This window comes from Necator americanus, chromosome IV (assembly GCF_031761385.1).
Source record: "Necator americanus strain Aroian chromosome IV, whole genome shotgun sequence".
Lineage (NCBI taxonomy): Eukaryota > Metazoa > Nematoda > Chromadorea > Rhabditida > Ancylostomatidae > Necator > Necator americanus.
The window spans coordinates 25,884,661-25,906,325 of NC_087374.1; the positions used below are offsets into that span (position 1 = coordinate 25,884,661).

Sequence of the window (21,665 nt, forward strand, 5' to 3'; positions counted from 1 at the left end):
ATCAATCGGTACTAGGAAAAAAAAAACGCTAATTGCGTTTGTAGAAGCATTTTCCATCTACAAGTGAAAGAAAGTTCCAAAATCTCAAACATTGGGTGCTGTGATCCAGTATCTCAACCAGTTCGTGTGTTCCAACCATCGAATCGTAGTAGTTGTATTCCCCTTGGATATTTGGCTGCGTAAGCACTCGAATTTTTCGAGTAGAGCTTGAGTAGATAGAAAAAAAGTCAAATCAAATAAAACTGCAGAAAAAGAAATTTGAGTAGAGTTTGTTGAATTCTTATTGAAATGTTGATATTCTGTCACAACTATATTATTGTCGTTTCTACACCGTTTTTATCGAACGTTTCCGAGGCAACAAAAAATTATTCATTACAATGAAAAGTGATTCACGCATCAAAACTATTGGGTCCCGATGGAAATCTGTATTTTCCGAGCTTTCTTACTCTTATTTTCCTAGTCTACTTTTGCTTATTAAACTCTCTTTGAGGAAGTATTTCCAAAATTCAAGGCTTTGTTAAATTACAACATTGACGTCAAGATGAAAAATGGTGGTTTCCTTCTGCCGAGACTGCTTCATATTTACCCTTTAGAAGTTCAGGGAGTGTCTTAGAAGATACGAAGGACTGGCATATAAGGCTCGTTGCGACCTTGACCCGTCCGAAAGAGAGCGTGAACGTGTCGAAGCAATTGAAAAGCGTTCATTCCTATGTCTGCACGATTCTTTTTTACGTTAAAATTTCCGGATTTTCGTAATGACTGCGTGGCCATTGAGGAAAAGCACTTCTACACTAGTTGAACAGAGTAACCGGTTCCATGCCTGCTATTATTACATCAAATCTTCTAAGGAATCTCATTAAGTCTAGCAAATCAAGGGTTTTTCACAAGAATCCGAATGGAAGTTGGTTCTGAAATGCAAGAACACAATCGTTTTCCCATACCACCGAGCTGTACTACCTCACGATATCAAAGCAGCATTCTGAGATACTGTAGGAAATCTCCAATGCGTAGTCACAGCGGGAAGGCGTGATGCCGCGAAACCTCGATTTTATCTCTTGGTGAAAAATCGACAGAATTTAAAACTGTTTTGGTGTTTTAAAGCTGCAAACACAGAACCTCACACACTGCATACCTTAAAAACTGGAACTCCTAACTTTTGAAAAAATAACATCGATGCCGCCTGAGGATGCTTCAGCGCCTCTAAGTGCATCATTTGCAATATTTGTTAATAGCTCTTGTCCGGAACAGCATCTAGTTTTGGGCCATTTCGTGCACCACTTACGAAACATTTCACAGTCTAGAAAATCGAAGCAAAGTTTTCTACTATTTTTCCCAAAATGGATTAGCGGAGGACGTCTCCCAAATCATATGTTTCCCGTTTTACATTGAGAACTGGAACATTTTGTAAAGTGACAATGGCATCCGTCAGAAATGAGTACGGAAAGGCTTGTCTTCTGATGACAGACTAGAGTTAGGTCATTATGATCACTGATCATTATGTCATTTGTATTATTGAAGAGCATCTGTAGTTGGAAAAAAATACCAACAAATGAAAATAGGAAAGAGGAAACAGTAGACACGTTACGACTCGTGAGATTCGAATCCCATCCGGAGTCATTGAAGATCGCATGGGCTGTGAAAGCAGAAAGAGGAGCACAAAGACAATGTCGAGGGATTTAACGCCTTTATACGTTACTGGAACCTAAATCGCTACTTATTGTCCATCACTTTATTATATATTGTAAATTATGTATTACCTCCCGTTCACGTGTTCTCAAACCAATCCCATGCTAACAGCAAGTTACGTCTGAACATTTCCCAAAAACGTTAAATGCGAATGAATGCGAGTGTACACCAAGCACGTCACTATCGTGTTTCTACTTATGCTTCTAGACAAGAATTTGTACGATATGAACCGGGAAACGAAAGCAAGAAATCTTTTACTCGAACATTCGGAGATTCCCTCCAGTGACAGAGTCACTTTGTATCAGAATCTAAGCGCTTTTCACTGCTTACCTTGTCCTACTGTGGGGCGCGAAGACACATCTTTTCCATTGCGATTTTATTCACAAAAGGTCTGTGGCATATCAATCCGCATGGGAAAGTTTCACTGGAATTCGAAAATTCGTTGGAAATTTACAAACGTGTGATAGCCAATACAATGATCTGCGGGGCCAGCCGAACTATCAAGTTGGTGTTTTCATCCTCTCAGATGAAATTGGTACTAATTTATTATTATTATTTACCCTGAAAGGGTGAAAGGCTTGATTGGCTACTAGGGCGGTTTCAAACCATTGATCGTGCACTCACAACCGGACCTCTTACCGACTGCGCTACACTCGCTGCGAATAATTAACAGGAACAATTTGCATAATGCAAAAGGACGTGCCCGAAGTTCAATTCAAGCGAATTACGATTGTCTCCCAGTCGCCATTTCGCACACACTATCCTGTTTCAGAAATCAAACAACTTTTCAGAATCCGGAAAAATCTTAGCAGTAAAACGGGTTGTTAACAACTTAACAGAGAAGAACTATATTAATCCATCCATCTCCGAAGGCACATTAAAATGTTCAGAGCTCAGCATTGTGTAGGTAGCCCATCATAGTTCTAATTCCATCGTAGATCGCATCTAGCCGGTCTGGTTTCTTGCGTGGTTGTCTACCCCCACAAAAGTGTGCACTGCAAATCTTAGTCTGAATGGTAGCTAAAAATACGTGACATTCACGGAAGTTTCTTGTTTATTATTGATAGCAGTAGGATTGTAATGCATTATGTGATATATTTTTGAATTTGTCCAAGTTATGGAGATGAACAAATGAAAATGAATGAACAAACAAGCAACTGGTGGATATTAATAAGATCGATCGTTTTCCATGTTCAACAAAAACCGACTTTCTCACTCACAATGAATTTTGTTTGCTTGCTTATAGATCCTAGTGCATCTCATTTATGGATTTTTTTTGTCTTTTTGCCGGTACTTCGACTCTGACAGCTAGTTGATAGCTTTGACATAGGACGTTTTGATTTAAGGGGTATGTAGAACATTGCCGGCGTAAGCCTTAAACATAATTCCATATGAATACGGAGTGTAATTATGTAGCTGCATATGAAAGAAATATGAAAGGGTCTGGAAAACAAAAGGGACGAAATTTCTGCCGTATACGCACATAAAACATCAACATCATAATAAAAGATTTAACTTTAACAACAATATACAGTAACCTAACAAATATGTGGTTAAAAAAGTAGAAGTTATGCGAAAACTCTTCTGCAGACTTCCACGCGTGCGAAACTCAACGAAAAACGAAGTTGTCACGGCAGAGCATTTCCCAAACCTATTGTTTTCAAAAAAGTTGTTCGACTGACACACATACCAAAATAAATGTTACGTTTCTTTAAGCTTCTAACAAGAAATAAACCCTAACAGTTCGAGAACATTTGCTCATAAAAATATGAGCAACTTAAAAGATTGTTGCGTCACCTAAAGTTGCAGCATCGCTGCAACAATTTTACTAGACATACTACTGCTTCTTTACTTTTAGTGTGTAATTCGGTGCTTTTCTTATAACAATCCACCTAGTTCAAAACCATATCTCGAATTCGCCATCCATTATTTTTACAGAATTTTTGGAAATAAGCTGAGTTTTCGGAGGACAGGAAAAAAGTGAACTCGCACTGCGCAGTTTGCAGTTTTCACTGTTGCAATGGAATTTCAGCACCATCTCTTTTATGAAGAAGTACAACCGCTTCATATGCGCTTTGGTCAGAGACATTTCGCAAAATTTTTGTGCTCTACTGTAACAAATATCCAGTTTTTCCTATTTCTATTGCTTTTTCTTACCAAACTTTGAAGTTAAATCTGATCAATTCCAATCGTTATTAGTGTTAAACATATCTTCTCTTTTAGCACAGAAAAACGTGCACGAAATCTGCGAAACGAATATGACGTTAACAATGAGCCAGGAACTCTACTTTTAATTTACAAAAAAAACATTACTAAATAATTGACTGTGATTTTGAAAACAGTCCTTTCTAGAGGTTCGCCAACAACAACAGAAAAAAGTGTCGAATCAAGATGATACATAGTCCCCTTTTTTCGTTTAGAATTTGAATTCTTAATGTTTTATTTGTCATTTCACCTATATATTCTGCAACAACAACCGCTTTTTCATCATACGACAATTTGTGGCCTCTTCTCATATTTCTGGTTTTCAAAAGACTAAAGTTTATTGTGCCAAACGATAAAAGTGCATACTTTCGCAACATCAAGACATCCGGTTCACGCTGATGTTTGGTTTTCATTCCAGAAAAAACGCCTGACATTAAATTGTGGAAGCGCACTTGTTTTACTGTGTAATCCGTCAAATTATGTTTCTGGCCTTGCTAATGAGAAGTGAAACGTACCAAGAAGCCTATAGTTCAGCGAAGAGGTCGAGCATTTCGTATTAGCTTCTATAACCCGTCGATGCACTTTCTTCACTCTGCTTAATTTCACTCCTAAAAACTGTAGACGCGTTTTACGTAGTACACGGCATCCTTCTTGCGCCTCCAGGCTAATGCGTCCTTCACGCCGACAATGCCAGAGGGGAAAAAGTCGTAACTAATGGCTAAAAAGTTAAAGTCGCATGCCGCACAACCCAGACGTTTTTTGATCGCGTAATTTCCTCCTCCTCGATTCAAGCAGGTTCCAGGCCATACTTGCGCCGCGAGAGTATATAAAGACGTCGACGTCCCAGAACGGCATCCACTCATCTCCTCATCCACCCTAGCCAAAATGAACACTTTCAAGGTTTCCGCAATCCTCCTCGCTCTTATTGCTGCAGCATCGGCAAAGTCCAGTAAGTTATTTCGGTAAAAATGTTCCAAAATCCAAGTTTCAAAATAGTGAGGAGAGGAAGCTCTCAACAGCCATTCAGGGATTTTTTTAACATTCATTTTTGCCATCATCGTTGAAATGATTAGAAATATCATCCTCACAAATCCAATTGGTATCGTTCAGACAGTAAAAAAAAGGAAAGAAATTCGAAAATTTCCTCAGTATTCTCTCTTTTTTGTTTTCGCTCCGTAAGCAATCATAGTTCTTGCAAAAAGTCTAAGCTGGCAAAGACATTGCCGTCATTTCTACCAACAGGAACTACTAATACATTACCTAATCAAGTGAGCGTCACAGTAAGTAGAACATCCACTTTTGCTGCAACATCTCCTCGACTCACTTCATAAAACATTCGAAGACCAGTACTTCTTTTGTGGGCCGTGTTTTTCACGAGTTGTTTCAGAAGCAACTTGGAAACTTGCTGTCTAAATTTCTATTACCAATCCTTTGATTTGCATTTAAAAAAGGCTTTTCAAATAGAGTATGTCGTATTGCACTATTCTTTGGTGTTTGCACGATTTCTGGTCTCCACGATCCTTGACACATAGGGTACCTTTTTCAGTAGTCGTTCGCCAAGCCGGCGATAACGCCTACGGGGATGAACCAGCTGTCGCTACATCCGCTCCATACGGAGGTGAGGCTGCTGAAGAAACTACTATCATTCCCACCGAAGAGGAACCACAGCCCGTTGAAAACGAGAACGCTCCAGCCGAAGGAGGAGTGGTCGACTCCGGATATCGGTCAAAGAGAGAAGCTGGAGACAACTCGTACGGTGACGAGCCAGCTCCAGTTACTCCCGCTTACGAGGAAGCTGAAGTGACCACATTCGAACCTGCTCCAGAGGAGGAAGCGGCGTCGGTGCCAAGCGAGCCCGTAGCTTCAGAGCCTGCCGTTGAGGAGTCAGGATACCGAGCTTAAACAGTTTAACGTTTTTTTCGTTATACATACTGTTCTTTCAATACCGCTTTACTGACTTGCATTTATGTCCAGTCCGATGATTTTCAACTTTCATTACCGCTTTGTTGACAACGACTGATGTACAAAATTGTTTCTTCCAAATAAATTTTTTATGACTACATGCGTTATTCTACATACAAATTCAGCTTGCTGAGCAGTACTGCCAGAACTATACATTTCTAAAAGAAATTTGTAGAAGTATCACAGATAACAGAATGTTAGAATGACAATGTTGAGCTTAGAGAAGTTCTGAGAGGTATACATCTAAAACTTACATCCTGATGAAATGCTCTTATAAGAAGTGGTTGCCTATTAGACGACTAATCTAATCTAGTACAAACCACCGCCTATTCTTATAATCATAAAGTGGGAATAGATTGTGGAACACTCAGTTTTCCGAGGGCCTCAGACCCTATTTTCATTACAGTTGCAGTTTACAGTGCTTCAACTTCCACTACCTCCGTGAATCATGCTGTTTGACAACAATGGTTAGTGGTATGAAGAACTCCACAGGAGTAAATGAACTGGAAACCTGCATCGTTCATGCGACTTGGTCATTACCAGAAACCTTTAAACGAGTACCAGAACTAACTATCAAAGCAAAAGATTAACCTGTGGCCGCAGCTCCCTCTATATTGATTTTACACAGACAAATTACGATTACAGAAAGAAGTATCCGGGAAAGGTGTCTATCAGATCGTCACAAAGCTCCAGATTAACGATATTAGCATATATTTTTGTCGCCCTCTCAAAAAAAGTGCAGACCCCACCTTACAAACATAAGTCTACCATCTCTAAAGCATTTCTTGTCCAGTCGTAGTCATTCATCTTCATGACCCCAATGGTTTTTAGAGTCAGGGAGTGCGTGTTAACCAAAAGCATAAATCCCGTGGTTAGCTTTCAAGGTCCATTTCTAAAATAGCAATAACTAATACCTATTAGTCTAAAGGTTGGTGTACGTTGAATGAAAAATAATTCTAGATCAGGTGCCAAAGATACTGCTGTCTGAACACAAATCTTTGCAATTGTACCTCTGCGGTTGGGTCACCTCTATATATACGTGAATTCCATGTTAACAGAGAACATCGGAATTATGAGGTGAGAAAAGCAGAACATGTATGGCCACCCTCTCCTAGTGAAATCCGTACCCAAACAACAAGGACCTTCGTCTTTTTGATTTCAAGAATGGGCGGTGTTTTTAAAGCGTAGATAGGACCTATAAAATTAAGCCTCAGTGAACTGAGACTTTATCAAATTGTAGTAGATTCCTTGTTTTCGCACCAGTTGCTGATGTGTTCCTTGTTCAAGGACCTAAAAAGAATTGTAATACCAAAGAGAAACAATGATGTCAAAAAAAGGAAAGCTGAGTTACTGGAACTGTGTTAACTGACCTTTTTGTCCTTGATAACGCAGATGAGATTGGCATTCTTAATAGTACTCAATCGGTGTGCAATAATGAGGACTGTTCTGCCTTTCATAGCTCGATCCAATGCATCACGAACCTAAGCAGTGAAAATGATAGGCCATAAAATTGCTGTTAACAGCCTGATGCGTGATCGCTAATTTGAAACTGAGGACGCTCACTATCCGCCTAACTATAACGAAGAAAGCAGTTGTAAAAACCAAGCAGCAGAACAGTGCAAGGCAGGAGCAAACTTAACTTAGACGCAACTGAACTGAGAAATGAAACAACATAATATTGTCACTTAATGGTTGACTTGATGGTCACACAATTCTATCGCTCGAGCAAAAAGGCATGGAAAATATGGTTAACATCACCTGCCTGCCTTAACGGATACAATTACGTTGACGAGCAGTAACTTCACAACTTTTGCTCACAAATTTCGGAAGTACAATGTGTTTTTTTGTGTTGCTAAATTGATCATCTTAAACAATTCAGCGCTGTCTCGGAATACTTCTTCGGTTTGTCTAAGTGCGAACCCTCATCATATCTCTAAAAAAAATCCCCCTGACTTATTGTTAGTCTGTTGGCTTAAGAGTATTACAAAAAGTCTCAATATTATTAATGATATAGAAGCGTTTTGCTGTCTACGGTGGGTTGATGAACAGTATGTTATGGAGTATTTTACTTTACTCGATTAGTCCACCCCTGCAGAATACAGCCAGAGTCACACAATCAGAAAAAGATAAGGGCACCTGGTTGATTCGATAACGTTCAAGATGAGTTTTGTTGAAAAATGAAAGTTTGAATAATCGAAACATTCGGGAGGTAATAGATCACATAGCTTGACCAGCACCGAATGCCGCAGTAATGTCTTGCGCATCATTCCGGAATGTCTGAGTTGTGTTTCACTCGAACCCATTTATAGTCACGCGCTTAAACGAGCAGATAACACGAACGATTTTGCTTTTTTAGGCTGAAGTAGTTCTTTTGAATGCATCAATTTCTTTTTTGCATATGAACTCCAGAAAGGTCTACATAAAAGAAATAAAATGTGAATAGTTTCGAACTCAAGTAGAATTTTTTTGAGCCTCTGATACTCACACAAGACAAACTCCTAACCGAATATGCAAGAAAAAGAAACTAAAGCCGCTGTTCAGTTGCCCATCGTTGGAGAAGAAGAAACAAATATTTCTTCACTTTCTCTTCCCCATTTTTCACACACTTTACCTGCGATAATTCATTGTGAAAAGGTAGAAAAATGCAAACAACATTATTTCTGTAAAAAGAAAACACCATGTGCGACAAAGCATCAATGGTGTCTCATAATGGGGAGGATTAGCTTACCAAACGTTCGCTCTCAGTATCGAGTGCACTAGTCGCCTCATCAAGAACAAGTATGGGAGGATTCTTCAACAGTGCTCTGGCAATTGCTATCCGCTAAAGAAAAACGAAATCCCTGTGAACCAAATCATGAAACGAAGATTTATAAAGTACCTGCTTTTGACCGCCAGAAAGCTGAGTTCCACGTTCACCGACAATTGTTTTGTACCCTTCAGGAAAACTGTTGATAAAGTCATGAGCGTTTGCTAGTTGAGCGGCTTCCATTACCTGAATGCGAGAACAGTAGATGCAAAATTATGTATGTAAACTTTGCACTGTAATTCGCTTAATCTGCACTGAAAGCAAAACCTCTTGATCCGTTGCAGCAGGCCTTCCATACCGAATATTCTCTTCAATGCTAGTAGCAAATAGTACAGGTTCTTGAGAAATCAATCCTATCACCTGAAACACGGTAATGAAACTGCAATATTTGTGAATATTGTTGTTATGAAACCAGTGAGATAATACGCTCATGTAATTATGAGCAGAGAAAGGAAATGAATGACGGAATAGAACTCTGAACAGAGAGATACACAACAATTTGATTTCTCTTCTGTGATCGCGTTCGTACGGCAAATGATCTGGGATTAGATCTCCAACAAAGTTATGTTAGGCGCGCATCCTCGAACGAAGTGAAATAACTATAAGTGCAACAAAAAAGTAACTTTTGCCTTTACTTATCGCTCTTTCTGGAGCGTAGTCGAAAATTCTAAGTTTTACTCACTCTATAGGTTGAAGTAGAGCACATCCTCCTGTAATCTTAATTTCTAAGAAGAAGGAGAAATGAATTTCTATTGTTTTGAACTCAGCACCACTAAACTTTATAATCTTCTTTAGCACCAATTTCTAACTTATAAATCCACTTATCCTATCAATCACATGCATCTTCCTGTAAGTAAAGAAGCTGCGCACTTTCTGTCATTCAAATGTGCATGATCTGATGTAAGACATCTTGACGTCAATAAAATAGGTTTTATTGACGATCGGTTCTCTTTTTCTCTTTTTTCAACTTTCTCATAAAGAAAAATATACAAGGTCATAAAAAGAGTATGAGTTAGTATGAAGAACTAAGGAGGATCAACATTTGTCTGCAGCTGCTCCAAAGAACTTTAAGTTTCTAACTTTCATCAAAACCAAAGCACCAAGCATCAAATTATTAACTTACTACTAAGTATTAATAAAAATTGCATCCCTTCTAGTAAGTACAGAAAGATTTACTGCGGTGAAGAAAAACCTGTCAGGAGTATCTGTCACGTTTCCATATTTAATGGATTACCATCTTCATATGTTTCAAGAACTACCTAACAAAATGAAAAGGTACTCGAAAAGGCTCTAGAAAGAGACAAAAATTTATCTGCAGGGGTTTTTTCGTATACGTGATTGCTACCGAGTTTGCACAAAAAAGGAATAGAATTGTCGTTTTGATTTTCCTCTGATTTTTTCCAGGCGAATAAAACCACCTGTCCAGTAATTCCTTCAAATGTTAATATATACATATAATCGGATAGAATAACAGATTTGTAAAACTGTCGACTTTACCAATTCACTAGTTTCACACACTTCTCTTAGAACCGATCAAAAATTCGAGCTCAACTTGATAGGAACTTGTAATTTCTAATTGCATTTAAAAAAAGACAATGAATCAAATGTAACCTTCTGATGAACCAACGTATTTAACCAACCTGACCACGCAACCATTCAAGATTAAGAGTTCTCAAATCTTGGTTATCTAATAGTACACGTCCTGATGTGGGTTCATAAAATCGCTCGAGCAAAGAAGTGATGGTGGTTTTTCCTGAGAATAGATATCCATATTGTTCCATGAACGACCGTCTAGTCCAATGGAGTCCTCCCTTAGAGGAATTGAGAAAAAATTCAAATTTATATAGTTTAGTTCACCTTCTCCGCTGGGTCCACACAAGGCCACTATTTGTCCTGCAGGTATAGTGAGATTCAAATTTTCAAAGATTTGATGTTCCGGGCGGGTTGGATAGGCGAACTCCACACTTTCAAAGCGAACTTCGCCACATAAAGAGTGGTAAGGAATGCAAACACCATCGCTGTTGCAGACAGAAGGATGCAAGTTTGCGAACTGAAGCAGAAACGGCAACTCATACTCAAAAATGTACAGGTATTCTATTTTAGAACAGAACTCTTGGAAACTGCTAGGTAGAAAATTACAAAGGTAAAGAAAAAGGAAAGCAAGACATTAAAAAAATTAAAAAAGTGGAGCAGGAGTGTAAAGAGTTAATTTAGAGAACCTAAACAATAGAACCTTGAGACGCGGATTATAGGGTGAATCTCCTATTGATTCACTTTTTGGTACCATCGATTTCACTGATTTTTGCGGACTTTTCCATCATAATGGCTCTATTCGCAAATATCTACCTAGCGCTTTACTCGCTTTTACACACGTTTTTCCGGACTCATTGGAATGTTGAGAACTGAGGTTATTGCTTACATTAAACACGAATGTTACTCCTAAGTTACCCGAAACACAATTTGTCGATTTTTTTAGCTGTGCTTTTATATCACCTTAACCCAGATGAAACAAGCTGAAGACCGATTAGGACAAAATATTTGAGTTGTAGTGGGTCCATGATGGTCGAAGAATCACATGCATGATGCACATTGATCACCTGAAATACTCGAGCACCAGCTGTCCATCCCTTCACTGCATTCCCGAATACTAGAGAAAGCTGGCCTAATGATCTTTGTATAGTTTGTGCAGTAACGAGAAAGGACATCAATTCACCAGGAGTCATTTCACCTGAAAAGGTACTCGATATTTACGAACAGTATTTAAAGCCTTATTAATGTGGTTGAAACACAATGCACAAAGACAAATATCGTTTACATATAACATTGCATCAGCGTGCTGCAAACATGCTGATTGTGTTATGAATGTAAAGCATGTAGAATGACCTGAATGTATTAAAGAGGATCCACCGTAGAGAACAGATAGAACCATTCCATTTAGAAAGAAGTTGGTCGCTCCTGAAAAAGGCAAAATTCAAGATGCAAGAGTTTCAGATAACAAGACGCACCTTGGAAGAGTCCTATACCCATCCCTAAAACTTCTTGCAAGAAGCATGCTAGTCGAACTTCTCTTTCAAACAGCCTAAAATAGAAGAACATGAGTCTATTGAACAGTATCAGGCTAAAACTAGATTTGTGCATTGTGTAGGCACTTGTGCTCCTGCTAGCACCGACCAGGCTGCAGAGCTGTGTGTCCTCCCGTGGCGGCGCCGCCCGCGCGGCTGTGGTCCCGTAAGGTACTCTTACTTCTGGAAGATAGAGCTTCCAAAAGTAAGAGTGCAGTTCAGTACCAGCGAGGCAATGAGAACGTGAGTAAAGAAGAACAACGTATAATCTACTAATAAAGACAGCACTGACGTGAATAGCGACTCTGATGAAACGACAGAACGTGAAAACACACGAGAAGAGAAAACTACACGAGTTTATAGAACAAACAAATATCTGCAATATAAGCAACGTAGTAATAAACCTGAATAAGGAGCAGCAGCATATCGAAAGTGAAGGCTGACTGATAAGAAGAATGACATCAAAGAAACGACAGAGAATGAAGAAGAACATAACTTTGAAGGGTTTGACGATAGTGAATTGTAAGCTGTAGAAGCGTGCGCCGAGGCTGTGGTGCTCTAACGTGGCATGCCGCGAAGCGGCCGCCGAAACGAAATCTGTACACCCTCTATGTTTTAGTGGCTTATCAACACATATTTGCTGTCTTTGGTAGTTAATGCGTGTTTACAAAAATATGCGGAAAATTAACAAGAAATCTCAAAGAGAGATGTGTATCAAACGTAAGAGACAATGTCTTGCAAAGGGTGCTACCAATGGCTATTCATCTCACAATATTTGAAAAAATCCTGTAGACAGAAAGAATTGTATTGGTTAGAAGGAGGAAAAATAAAAAATTGTTTCCTGCGGATTCAATTCCAAGACTTCTAAAATTACAGGCAAGAGGTAAAATTAGAGATAAATTTGGTAGGATTTCCAAGAAGAAAGAAGGTATTAATGCTTATTACTTCTTAGAGAATATTGAAATGTATTATTAAAATTCCCCCTTAAACCCTCCTCAAAGATCTTTTTAAATAAATGCTGGGAACATCTTTTTAGGACAAAGTCCAAGGCTCAATTCATGTATGGGTAACTGAAGGACGATCGTAGTTATTGTGAGCTAGAAGGAATAGGTGGCGATATTTTGAAGCCAATAGTGATCACGCCTAGCAGAGAATGCAATAAGCATGGGGGATGTGAAAGGTAACATCCAATTCAGGGAGAAAGGCGAAACGGAAGTCTCTGGTTGAGATCAGCGGCACAACTATGAGAAACAGCGGACAAAAGAGTAGTATATTTTCAGCCAGTCGGATCAAAACGCCTTAAACTCCTGTGGAAGTACGTAAGTGGTTCTTCGAATCCTGCCGCGCTACTTCGAAAACAACCGCTTACGTAATTTTGGAAGGCTTCAGATCATATTCACTCACTAAGCACCTACATAGTATTCCAATATATTGTGAAACAAAATAAGATACCTCGCTTCCTGTTCCTCCATTGCAAAAGCGCGAACGGTTTGTATATTTCCAAGCGCTTCATCTGCGACTGCGGCAGCTATCGCGGATTGTGCTTGCGCTCTGAATCAACGCGAACCCCACTATGGATGGTAATGTAAAAACAAGAAAAAGAAATGAATTTCGTCAGTTGAAGAAAAAGCTGTCAGAACTGTTAAAATGTCTAAACCTTCTGCTGAGGCTCCTTAACAACGCTCCAAATAACGTGCCAATGGCGATGATTACTGGAAGAGCCGCCACAGTGTACATAGTCATGTGGGGAGAAATTCGAAATAGAGAAACTACACATCCACCCACCTAAAGTTTCAAAGATTCACAGTAAACTATGAAACCAATTGTTATCATGAAGTCAAAGAAATGAAAAGATAGCAAGAAACCTGTGCCATAGTTCTGAGCCCTTGCGCAACGGTGAGTTTGAAACAACTCTTGAATTCCTGCACATCAACGTTTAACCTGTTCGACAATTCCGCAGTTTTCTTGAAGAAAAATTCTACAGTAAAGAAAAAGGCAGGGAGCTTACTCTCTCATTACGTACCTGTGAGTCGAAGAAAGCCATGTCCATAGCCAATAAACGACTAAACAATGTGATACGAAGGTCGGCCGCGATACGTTCACCAAGAACAGTGAGAAAGCTGATGTAGAAGAAAGTAAGCACTGCCTGTGCTGTATAACAGAGCACAAGCCTTGCTGCTTCTGGTTTAATTATCCCTAAGTCACTCACTGCTCCCTTGGACTGATCTGAAATCTCTCTACTACCAAGAAAATCACTCACTCCGAGGAGGAAATTAGGTGAGCAGGCAACGAACCTTTGATTATTATGACAATTTTATCGATTAATTCTCCAAGATAGATTGGAAGTTGAATGTTGACAACAGCGGCTAGAATAGCGCTCTAAAACTATGTTTTGGAGAAACAGTACTAACATCACTCAGTGATTTTGCCTCATCCATCGACCTGATAATAATCAAGGAGACTTTGAAATAAGAAGTAATAGGATGCAAAAGTTAGTACTAACTATGACAGCTGCCAGAAATAAAAACCAGTACGGTTTAATTAGCGACCAAACGTCGTGAAGTGAAAGTGATGGTACTTCACTGCCCAAGTATTTTTTATGTAGATGATCCACACGTTTACTCAGTAGTACATCTTTCTTGCTTTCCACCAATCTGAACTGAACTATACAGTTTCAATATCGGTCACTGCGAGGTAACAAACTCACCTCAAAAAAGGAATGTACCATGCACTAAGACATAGTCCAGAAAGACGTCCCACTTTGAGAAGGGATGACGCGTGAACTTTCTGTGATCGCCATGCGCTGACAAGGTTTTTCGAACTCGAAGACCTAATGAAGATCCATAACTATGACGGGAGAGCAGGTAAGACGCATATACCTGAGCGCTTTTAAAAGGGAGAACCTCCCAGCAAGCACAGAGCACTGGGAGACGGCAAATTTGGAGATGATCATAATAAAATCCTCGCCCAGCTCTTCTCATTCACCCTGGAAACAGGAAATTACAGAGATGTGAGACCTCGCCACACCCCATTGAACAAAAAAACATCCTCGTGAAAATCCAAGAACAAAGTCAACTCGATTCTTCGTCTTCGTACTGGCCGTCGTGAACTACAAGTGCGCAGCTTGTGTAGTTTCACATGATACGATGACATACGTCATCTAATTGCAACAATTTCTCAATTCCCCTCACTTTATCATCACTGTCCTTCTTCATTTCCACTTAGATACCTCCACCGAGAATTGCATTTACATGAGTTAACTTTCAGGATGCCGCGATCTGTGCGTCGCCGAGATCCTAGTGACGTTGGGAAGTTTGCCACTGATCTCGCTGTTGGAGGTGTTTCTGCGGCTGTATCGAAAACTGTTGTCGCTCCAATCGAAAGAGTAAAGCTCTTGCTTCAGGTGCGTGTTATTTCAAGCTCTACAGTTTTTCACCCAGATAAATGCTCGCTCTGGGTTTTAATTCAGAACATTACTTTCCTTGGATTTTTTTTTCTTTCGTGTTTTTTTTTTGGTCTCCGATAAGAAACATTAGGTGCTCTAAACGACTTACTAATAAAACAACAGTTTCAGTGGTTTTTTTTTTCATTTTTTTCACGACTGTATAGGACACATATATGCAATAGTCGGAGCCGGTGCTCCGACCCTTTCACTTTTGGACGGTTGGCGAAGGCGTTTTCATCACTTGAGCTGCACCCCATGAGCCAGACCTCTTTCACCTGAGGAGGGTTTGGGTCCTGCCTTTTGCACCTAGGACAGGGCATGTTCAATGTGTCTCCTTATATGCTTAATTCACAAGAGGCCACGACAGACCGTGTTCCTAGATCAACACTGAGCAAATACCGCGAAGTTCAAATGTGCGCAGTAAGTAGTGAGCTATTCCATTGCTTGAAATGTGTACACTAAGAAGCCATGTAGTTAGTGTCTTACGCTATCTTGAGGAACTTTGCTCTGTGATCTTCTGGAAGAAGCAGAGGTGAACAAGCGTTTAAACAACGATAGCTATGGCACACCTTGTGACATTAATATCATACCCGTATTTCCTACCAGATTAAGAGTCTGGTGCTCTTGATGGATGATCGATCGGAGGTTCGAATCCGGCCTACTGCTTACCAAGCCCTTAAGCCCTTTATCCCTCCGGGGTCGATAAATTGGTGACAGAGTTGTCTGAGAGTGTAAAGATACTATTTTGATTTATCGGCTAGCCTCCGCAAGTCATTGTACAGGCAAGACACGCGTTCGTAAACCCCAAACAATTCTGAGTTGAAGTGAATGCGTTGCGCATTTCGAGCGGATTGATCAGCATCAGACTCTTTATCCTTTATTTCCTACCAATCTGTGGATCCGAGTGTTGCGGCTCTAGTGCGCACTGCGACTATAACTGATGTAACTGTAACAAAGTAGTGTGTGGAAGTTGAAGCCAGAACCCGTGGACTAATATCATTCTCTTGCAAGAATGCTGTTGAGAATGTGTCAGTAGTACCTAAAAACCGTTGATGTGCATTGATGTTGTTACATAGTCGGGAAAGTACCAGTGAACGTTGCAAAACTTCGTAAAGGATAAAGTGCTGGTGTATGTCAATCCCTTGGAGATGTGCCAAAATGTCTTATTCACTTCAGTCGATGTATTAAGGAACTCTTTCTTTCCTCCCAGACAACTCTAGAAGCAGACCCACTAGGGGACAAGAGCGTAGAGCAGTTCTGAACCATCACGCAGAATCTCTTACAACTGGTGCACATCCTCCCTTAAGAATTTCATAAACGATAAAAGTGGACAATGTTTCGTTGATCAGACCCTCTGAGATGCGTAAAAGCATTCAACTTCAACGCAGTAGAAAAGGAGTGAACCATATGATGAAGACTGCAAAAAAAAAAAAAAAACTAAACCGACTAGATTTCTTGATAATGGCGCGAATTTACTCACCTTCATATGAAGAGTTACTGCTTTCATATCTGCACATCTTGCACAGTAAACTCTTCATATCTCATTGATGAAACCTGAGCTGATGTTACCGATTTTTCAATTGGTATTGTATTTTCGATCCTTCTTGAAAACGACGGTACTGATGTATAGTTTATTAAATTCAATATCTCTTCATTACTATTCTGAATGATGCTGAACTTCTTCCTGGTTATTTTTCTTAATGTCCTTTTTTACTTCTTTGATCCTTCTTGCCAACAGAGACAAGGTTTCTATTGCTTGTCTTGCGTAGTTTGAGTCTGGGATTCATCTGTTTTTCTATAATTTCATGGAAATGAAATTACTTCATGGAAACTGCTTTTGTTGCTGTTGTTCTAGCTTTATGAAGTTGCATGGTCTATAGAGTTCAGACGAAACACATTGTTATGACTTTCTATCTTTACTTTGGTTTCCTACTTCGAATTTTTAGTTATGGTTTTGAGAACATTACAAATGATACGGATACCTTGGAAATCAAAGAGACGTGTTTATGCGTTTTAAGTTTTCGAATTACCGTGGATTTACTAGTTCATTTCTTAAGAAGGCCATTGCATTTTCTGCGGAATTTTCGAGATTTTAATAACTAGCCAATATTATTATATTGGCAAGCATCCGGTGTGACACTGCAATCTTCATAAGCTAAAGAAGGTTTTTCTCAATGCTGTTGAATAAATTTGGGGCCTAGCGAAAATAACTGAAAAACCCAAAACGCCTATGAATAGCGAGGCTACTTTTTAAGACTGCACGTGGTCACAGCCTCAAACATATAATTTTATTTTCCCTTACGCTAAATTCTTGATGAATTAAAGTTTTGCTTTGGGCTATTGTCATTGCTGTTATGAACACTTAGGCAATTCAGCTGCCGCCTGTTCAGCAATAAGCAAAGGAGAGTAATTTTTCCGACCTGCAATTTGTTCCATTTGTGATATAGTGCACAGAGATTGTATAGCAGAAATTTAGTACACGAATGCGACCTTTTCTCCATGTTAATCGTCTTGCATCTCTTATTCGAACTTTGTAATATACTTCCATCGGACAAAGTAGTAGTCATATGCAACTCATGTTCTAAAACACGAATCTCTTTGCCAAACCCTTTCTTGTCTACAAATATCGATGTAAACGAACTGTTAATGTTCTTGTTACTGGCCTAAAAAAGTGATGTATTACCTTGTCATCATTAGAGTCACATCGGTTTTCTGAGTTCTCCACGTTCGACCCTATCATTTCCCAATCTTTGGGTTGCTATTCGAACTTTGATTAGTTTTTCATGAAGCATTTTCTTCTCGCAAGATGTGTACAGTAACAGGAACAGTTCGTTTTCATTTTTATTTATTTTTTTTTAAATGTTTAGTTCCTTTTTCAGGTGCAGTATTCACATAAAAGCATCGCCGCAAACGATAGGTACAAAGGAATTGTCGACGCTTTCATTCGCGTTCCCAAAGAGCAAGGGTTTTTTTCTTTCTGGAGAGGGAATTTTACAAATGTTATGCGCTACTTTCCAACACAGGTATATCTTCTTGTGTATTGACCTCACTTGTCCATGAAATAACTTTGTTTTCAGGCTCTGAATTTCGCTTTCAATGACCTCTATAAATCGGTTCTTCTCGAAAACGTGAATCGCAATGAGGTATTACTAAATTGCGATATTGCGATATGCATATCATATTTGCTCACTCCTTACTCTCCAAATTAATTATCTTAGGAATCTTATTTTTCTTCCAACTTAGAATTTTTGGAAGTACACCTTTCGGTCCTTAGCAGCCGGCGGCTGTGCAGGTTCTACAACTCTTTGTTTCGTATACCCTCTTGATTTTATACGAACTCGATTGTCTGTTGATGTGGGTACCCATAAAGCAAATAGGGACTACACGGTACCACTTTTTTCTTTTGTAGTGTCCATCATCAATCTTAATATTCACTCTGCAGGGCTTTGTGGATTGCTTGAAAAAAACCGTCAAGTCTGATGGTGTTGTAGGACTATACCGAGGATTCTTCATTTCCATTCAGGTATTCGAAACTTAAGTTTTATATTTCAGTGTACTTTTATTTTTATAGCGTTCACTCGCGCCCCCTTTACCTTAGCAATAGCTAAAAACTCTGCCTCTGCTCCCTCGGTACCTGAGGCGAATAATATCTTTTGTTGTAGCTGCCGTTCAGTCCGTGATTGTGTTCACCCATAAAAACCGCATTGGAGTACGTCAATACAATTGTACAGAAATTTACGTACAGTTTGGACATGTCACTTGCTCGATTTCAAAACTCCACTCAAAAAAAAACACAGTTTAGTGATTGATTGAACTTTTTTCAGACATATTTTATCTACCGTGCTGTTTACTTTGGTATGTACGACACAATAAGACAGTTCGTCCAAGAGGATAAGAGAAATCTACATTTCGTTAGTTCGTTCTTCATTGCCCAGGTGAGTTTTTATTTGTCTTTCTCTTTGTAGATATGGTAATACTAATATCCACTTTTATCGTGGTTCCGGCTTTTATTATATAGTTACTTAGTTATTATAATATAATATTAGGTAATAATATTCATATTAATAATTATTTTAAATAACTGTGACGTCTTGCTTCTCATGAACTGTTGATCCATCATATGTTTTCTGTATCAGGGTGTTTCTATATGTTCTGCATATCTGACTTACCCCTGGGATACTGTTCGCAGAAGGATGATGATAAAAGGAACATTGAGCACTGGTCGAGCTTTCGCTGCAGCAAAACGTATCGTTGCTGAAGAAGGAGTACGAGGATTATTCAAAGGAGCTCTTGCTAATATCTTCAGGTGTTTTTATCTTCCGTAGCGTAATATTTATAGTTCATTTATGGACATAATTTTCTATTACAGTATTACATAAATTTGGATTTCTCGCAGAAAAAAGACCGCTTTTTATAGTCTTACTTGTTATTAGGATTTTGAAGCGCATGTTTAGAATTTCCATTCCAAAGAGATCGGAGCACCGGTTCCGACTATCGCATATATGAAATCTAGTCATCGAAAAGAGGTTGCGGTTGATTGCATACATATTCATTGTTATCATGCTTATGCTTAGTTATTGTGCTTATTCTTCTTTCATTTTGTACTCACCATCTTCACCTTTGCTCCAACTTTTTTGTTTCGATAAAATAATCTTTCACAGAAAGTTCATAATATTCGTTTTAGGAGTAGCGGTGGAGCCCTTGTCATGGCGATATATGAGGAGATACAAAAGCACCTGTGAGCTCGCAAGAATGCATATTTCTTTACCGAAGCTTTACACTTCTTAACACTTGTTCGAATTGTTGAACCCTTCCTCATTGTTGTTTCTCTAGTCACAGATCCTATCTTGTAGTGCTGTTTTACCTCGGTAAGTTTTACGATTCTGCCTTAAGTTTTGATCGTACAACGATCTGTGATATTATGTTACTAGTGCATTTATTTCTATAATATTGTTTCTTCTCGAAGAACTTTAAACCTACCCAGAGGATTGATATCATATTCGATAAGTTTTCAATCTTTTAATTCAATCTCCTCAGTGAACGTGGTCTCCAGTGCTCAATAATGCAGTGCTTTGTATTTGTTTGAGATTCTGCCATGTTTTGGAATCTCTCGAATTGAGATTGTGCCGCCTATTAATTATTGATAAGGAGTTGTTTGTAGACAGCGCTAGTTCTAGGTTTGTCTTCTACACTTCATTATCTTTACCTGTTTGCATGTTTCTCAGTTTGACCTTTTCTTCCAAATTATGTTTATTGGATAGGAACGAATAAGGGAATATGGTCACGCTTGCGTGCGTGAGGATAGTCCGGTTTTGATCAAATCTTGTTCTTCTGTTGCATTCTCATGTCCCTAACAACTAGTTTGTTATGTTTGCTATATATGTTTTTTACTATCTAATTCATTCTTACCGAAGTTTGTTAGTTATCCCAAGTTTGCTTTTTAGTTATTTGTTGATTGCATCAGTTTGCCGAAGCTCGTTTGCACGTACTATTTCCATTCGCATGAAATCAATAAGCTCAAAGACTTTATTTGAAGTCAAAAGTTTTCTATGCCTTTTTAAACCAGAGTTTAGAAAATTTAGTTTTTTAAATTTAAACAAGAGTAGTTAAAGTAGTTGTTGAATAAAAACCTTTTTTGTTCTCTTTCACCTTTATCTGCGTCTATCGCCTAGTACCTAGAACATATTTGTGCGGGAGAATATGGTATTCGAAAATGCACCAAGAGTGATCGAAAGTAAGCAAGAAGTGCTGGTCTTCATATTCCGTTTGCATCTGAAACGCCGATGTTACATCGTGTGAGATTGTATTATAGCTCCAAGTGACGTCTTGAAGAAAATCGCTGAAGTTGAGCGTATTAGTTTCTCTGGATGGTGAAAGGGAAGCAGTCGAATCAGTGACCCAATGATTTCGATATATCCCCATACTGTAATTAAGCATATGCCAACGATCACGTTTATGGTCCTCTTGTGCTGCACGTGCTCTGATTCATTTCTAGTGTATCTGTATAAGCGGCCCAACTAATCCTTTCTCAAAGCACAAATTTGCGCTCCCCCGTAAACACAATTTTAAATGGAAACACCAGAAATTATGTTTGGTAGGAGTTGGTAGGGTTTTAGTGCCGGATCGCCTGCCCGGCCTCCGTAGCTGTCGTGGTGCTGTTGAAATAAAGCGTCCGTAGTGTCGAATTGGGGACAGAAAGGATGACAGCTTTCAGCGCGCCTGCTGACGCGCTTCGGTCGTTCGTATATCCGTTAACAAAGAGTAGTTCATTGGCGACAAGACCAGGAAGAAAGGAATAACTACGGAACCGATGTTACGGGATATAGGAGAATGAAATCGCAACCTAGAAAATACTCGACCTAGCGGTCGCGGCTGTATCACTCGTTAAAAACTTATTCTTCCTTGTCACCGCGGCGCTGGCCAATAGATGACTTGCCAGGCGGGAAAAATGAGAAATATCGCTGACGTAACAAGGTAAAGTGATGTCCTCATATTATAT

At 39.2% G+C, this 21,665-nt stretch overlaps 3 protein-coding genes across 3 annotated transcripts; 2 read left to right on the forward strand and 1 right to left on the reverse strand.

Moving 5' to 3' along the window:
- Positions 1-4,776: 4,776 nt before the first annotated feature.
- Positions 4,777-5,793, forward strand: RB195_002709 (uncharacterized protein; the record flags this gene model as incomplete). The annotated part of the gene is made up of 2 exons (XM_013436254.2): positions 4,777-4,840; positions 5,438-5,793. 2 exons carry the CDS (start codon positions 4,777-4,779, stop codon positions 5,791-5,793), a joined length of 420 nt encoding a protein of 139 aa, XP_013291708.2.
- Positions 5,794-7,056: 1,263 nt separating this feature from the next.
- On the reverse strand, positions 7,057-14,674 carry RB195_002710 (uncharacterized protein; the record flags this gene model as incomplete). The annotated part of the gene is made up of 18 exons (XM_064200091.1): positions 7,057-7,143; positions 7,224-7,334; positions 8,582-8,674; positions 8,732-8,845; positions 8,927-9,019; positions 10,300-10,412; positions 10,517-10,709; positions 11,257-11,387; positions 11,543-11,614; positions 11,665-11,738; positions 13,174-13,272; positions 13,379-13,506; positions 13,587-13,685; positions 13,745-13,947; positions 14,016-14,100; positions 14,225-14,375; positions 14,429-14,551; positions 14,601-14,674. 18 exons carry the CDS (start codon positions 14,672-14,674, stop codon positions 7,057-7,059), a joined length of 2,043 nt encoding a protein of 680 aa, XP_064055972.1.
- Positions 14,675-14,989: 315 nt separating this feature from the next.
- Positions 14,990-19,908, forward strand: RB195_002711 (uncharacterized protein; the record flags this gene model as incomplete). Its single annotated transcript, XM_013436257.2, has 8 exons — positions 14,990-15,124; positions 18,046-18,189; positions 18,244-18,309; positions 18,410-18,553; positions 18,609-18,689; positions 18,991-19,101; positions 19,303-19,472; positions 19,851-19,908. The coding sequence occupies 8 exons, from the start codon at positions 14,990-14,992 to the stop codon at positions 19,906-19,908; spliced, it is 909 nt and encodes a 302-aa protein (XP_013291711.1).
- Between the last annotated feature and the right edge of the window lie 1,757 nt (positions 19,909-21,665).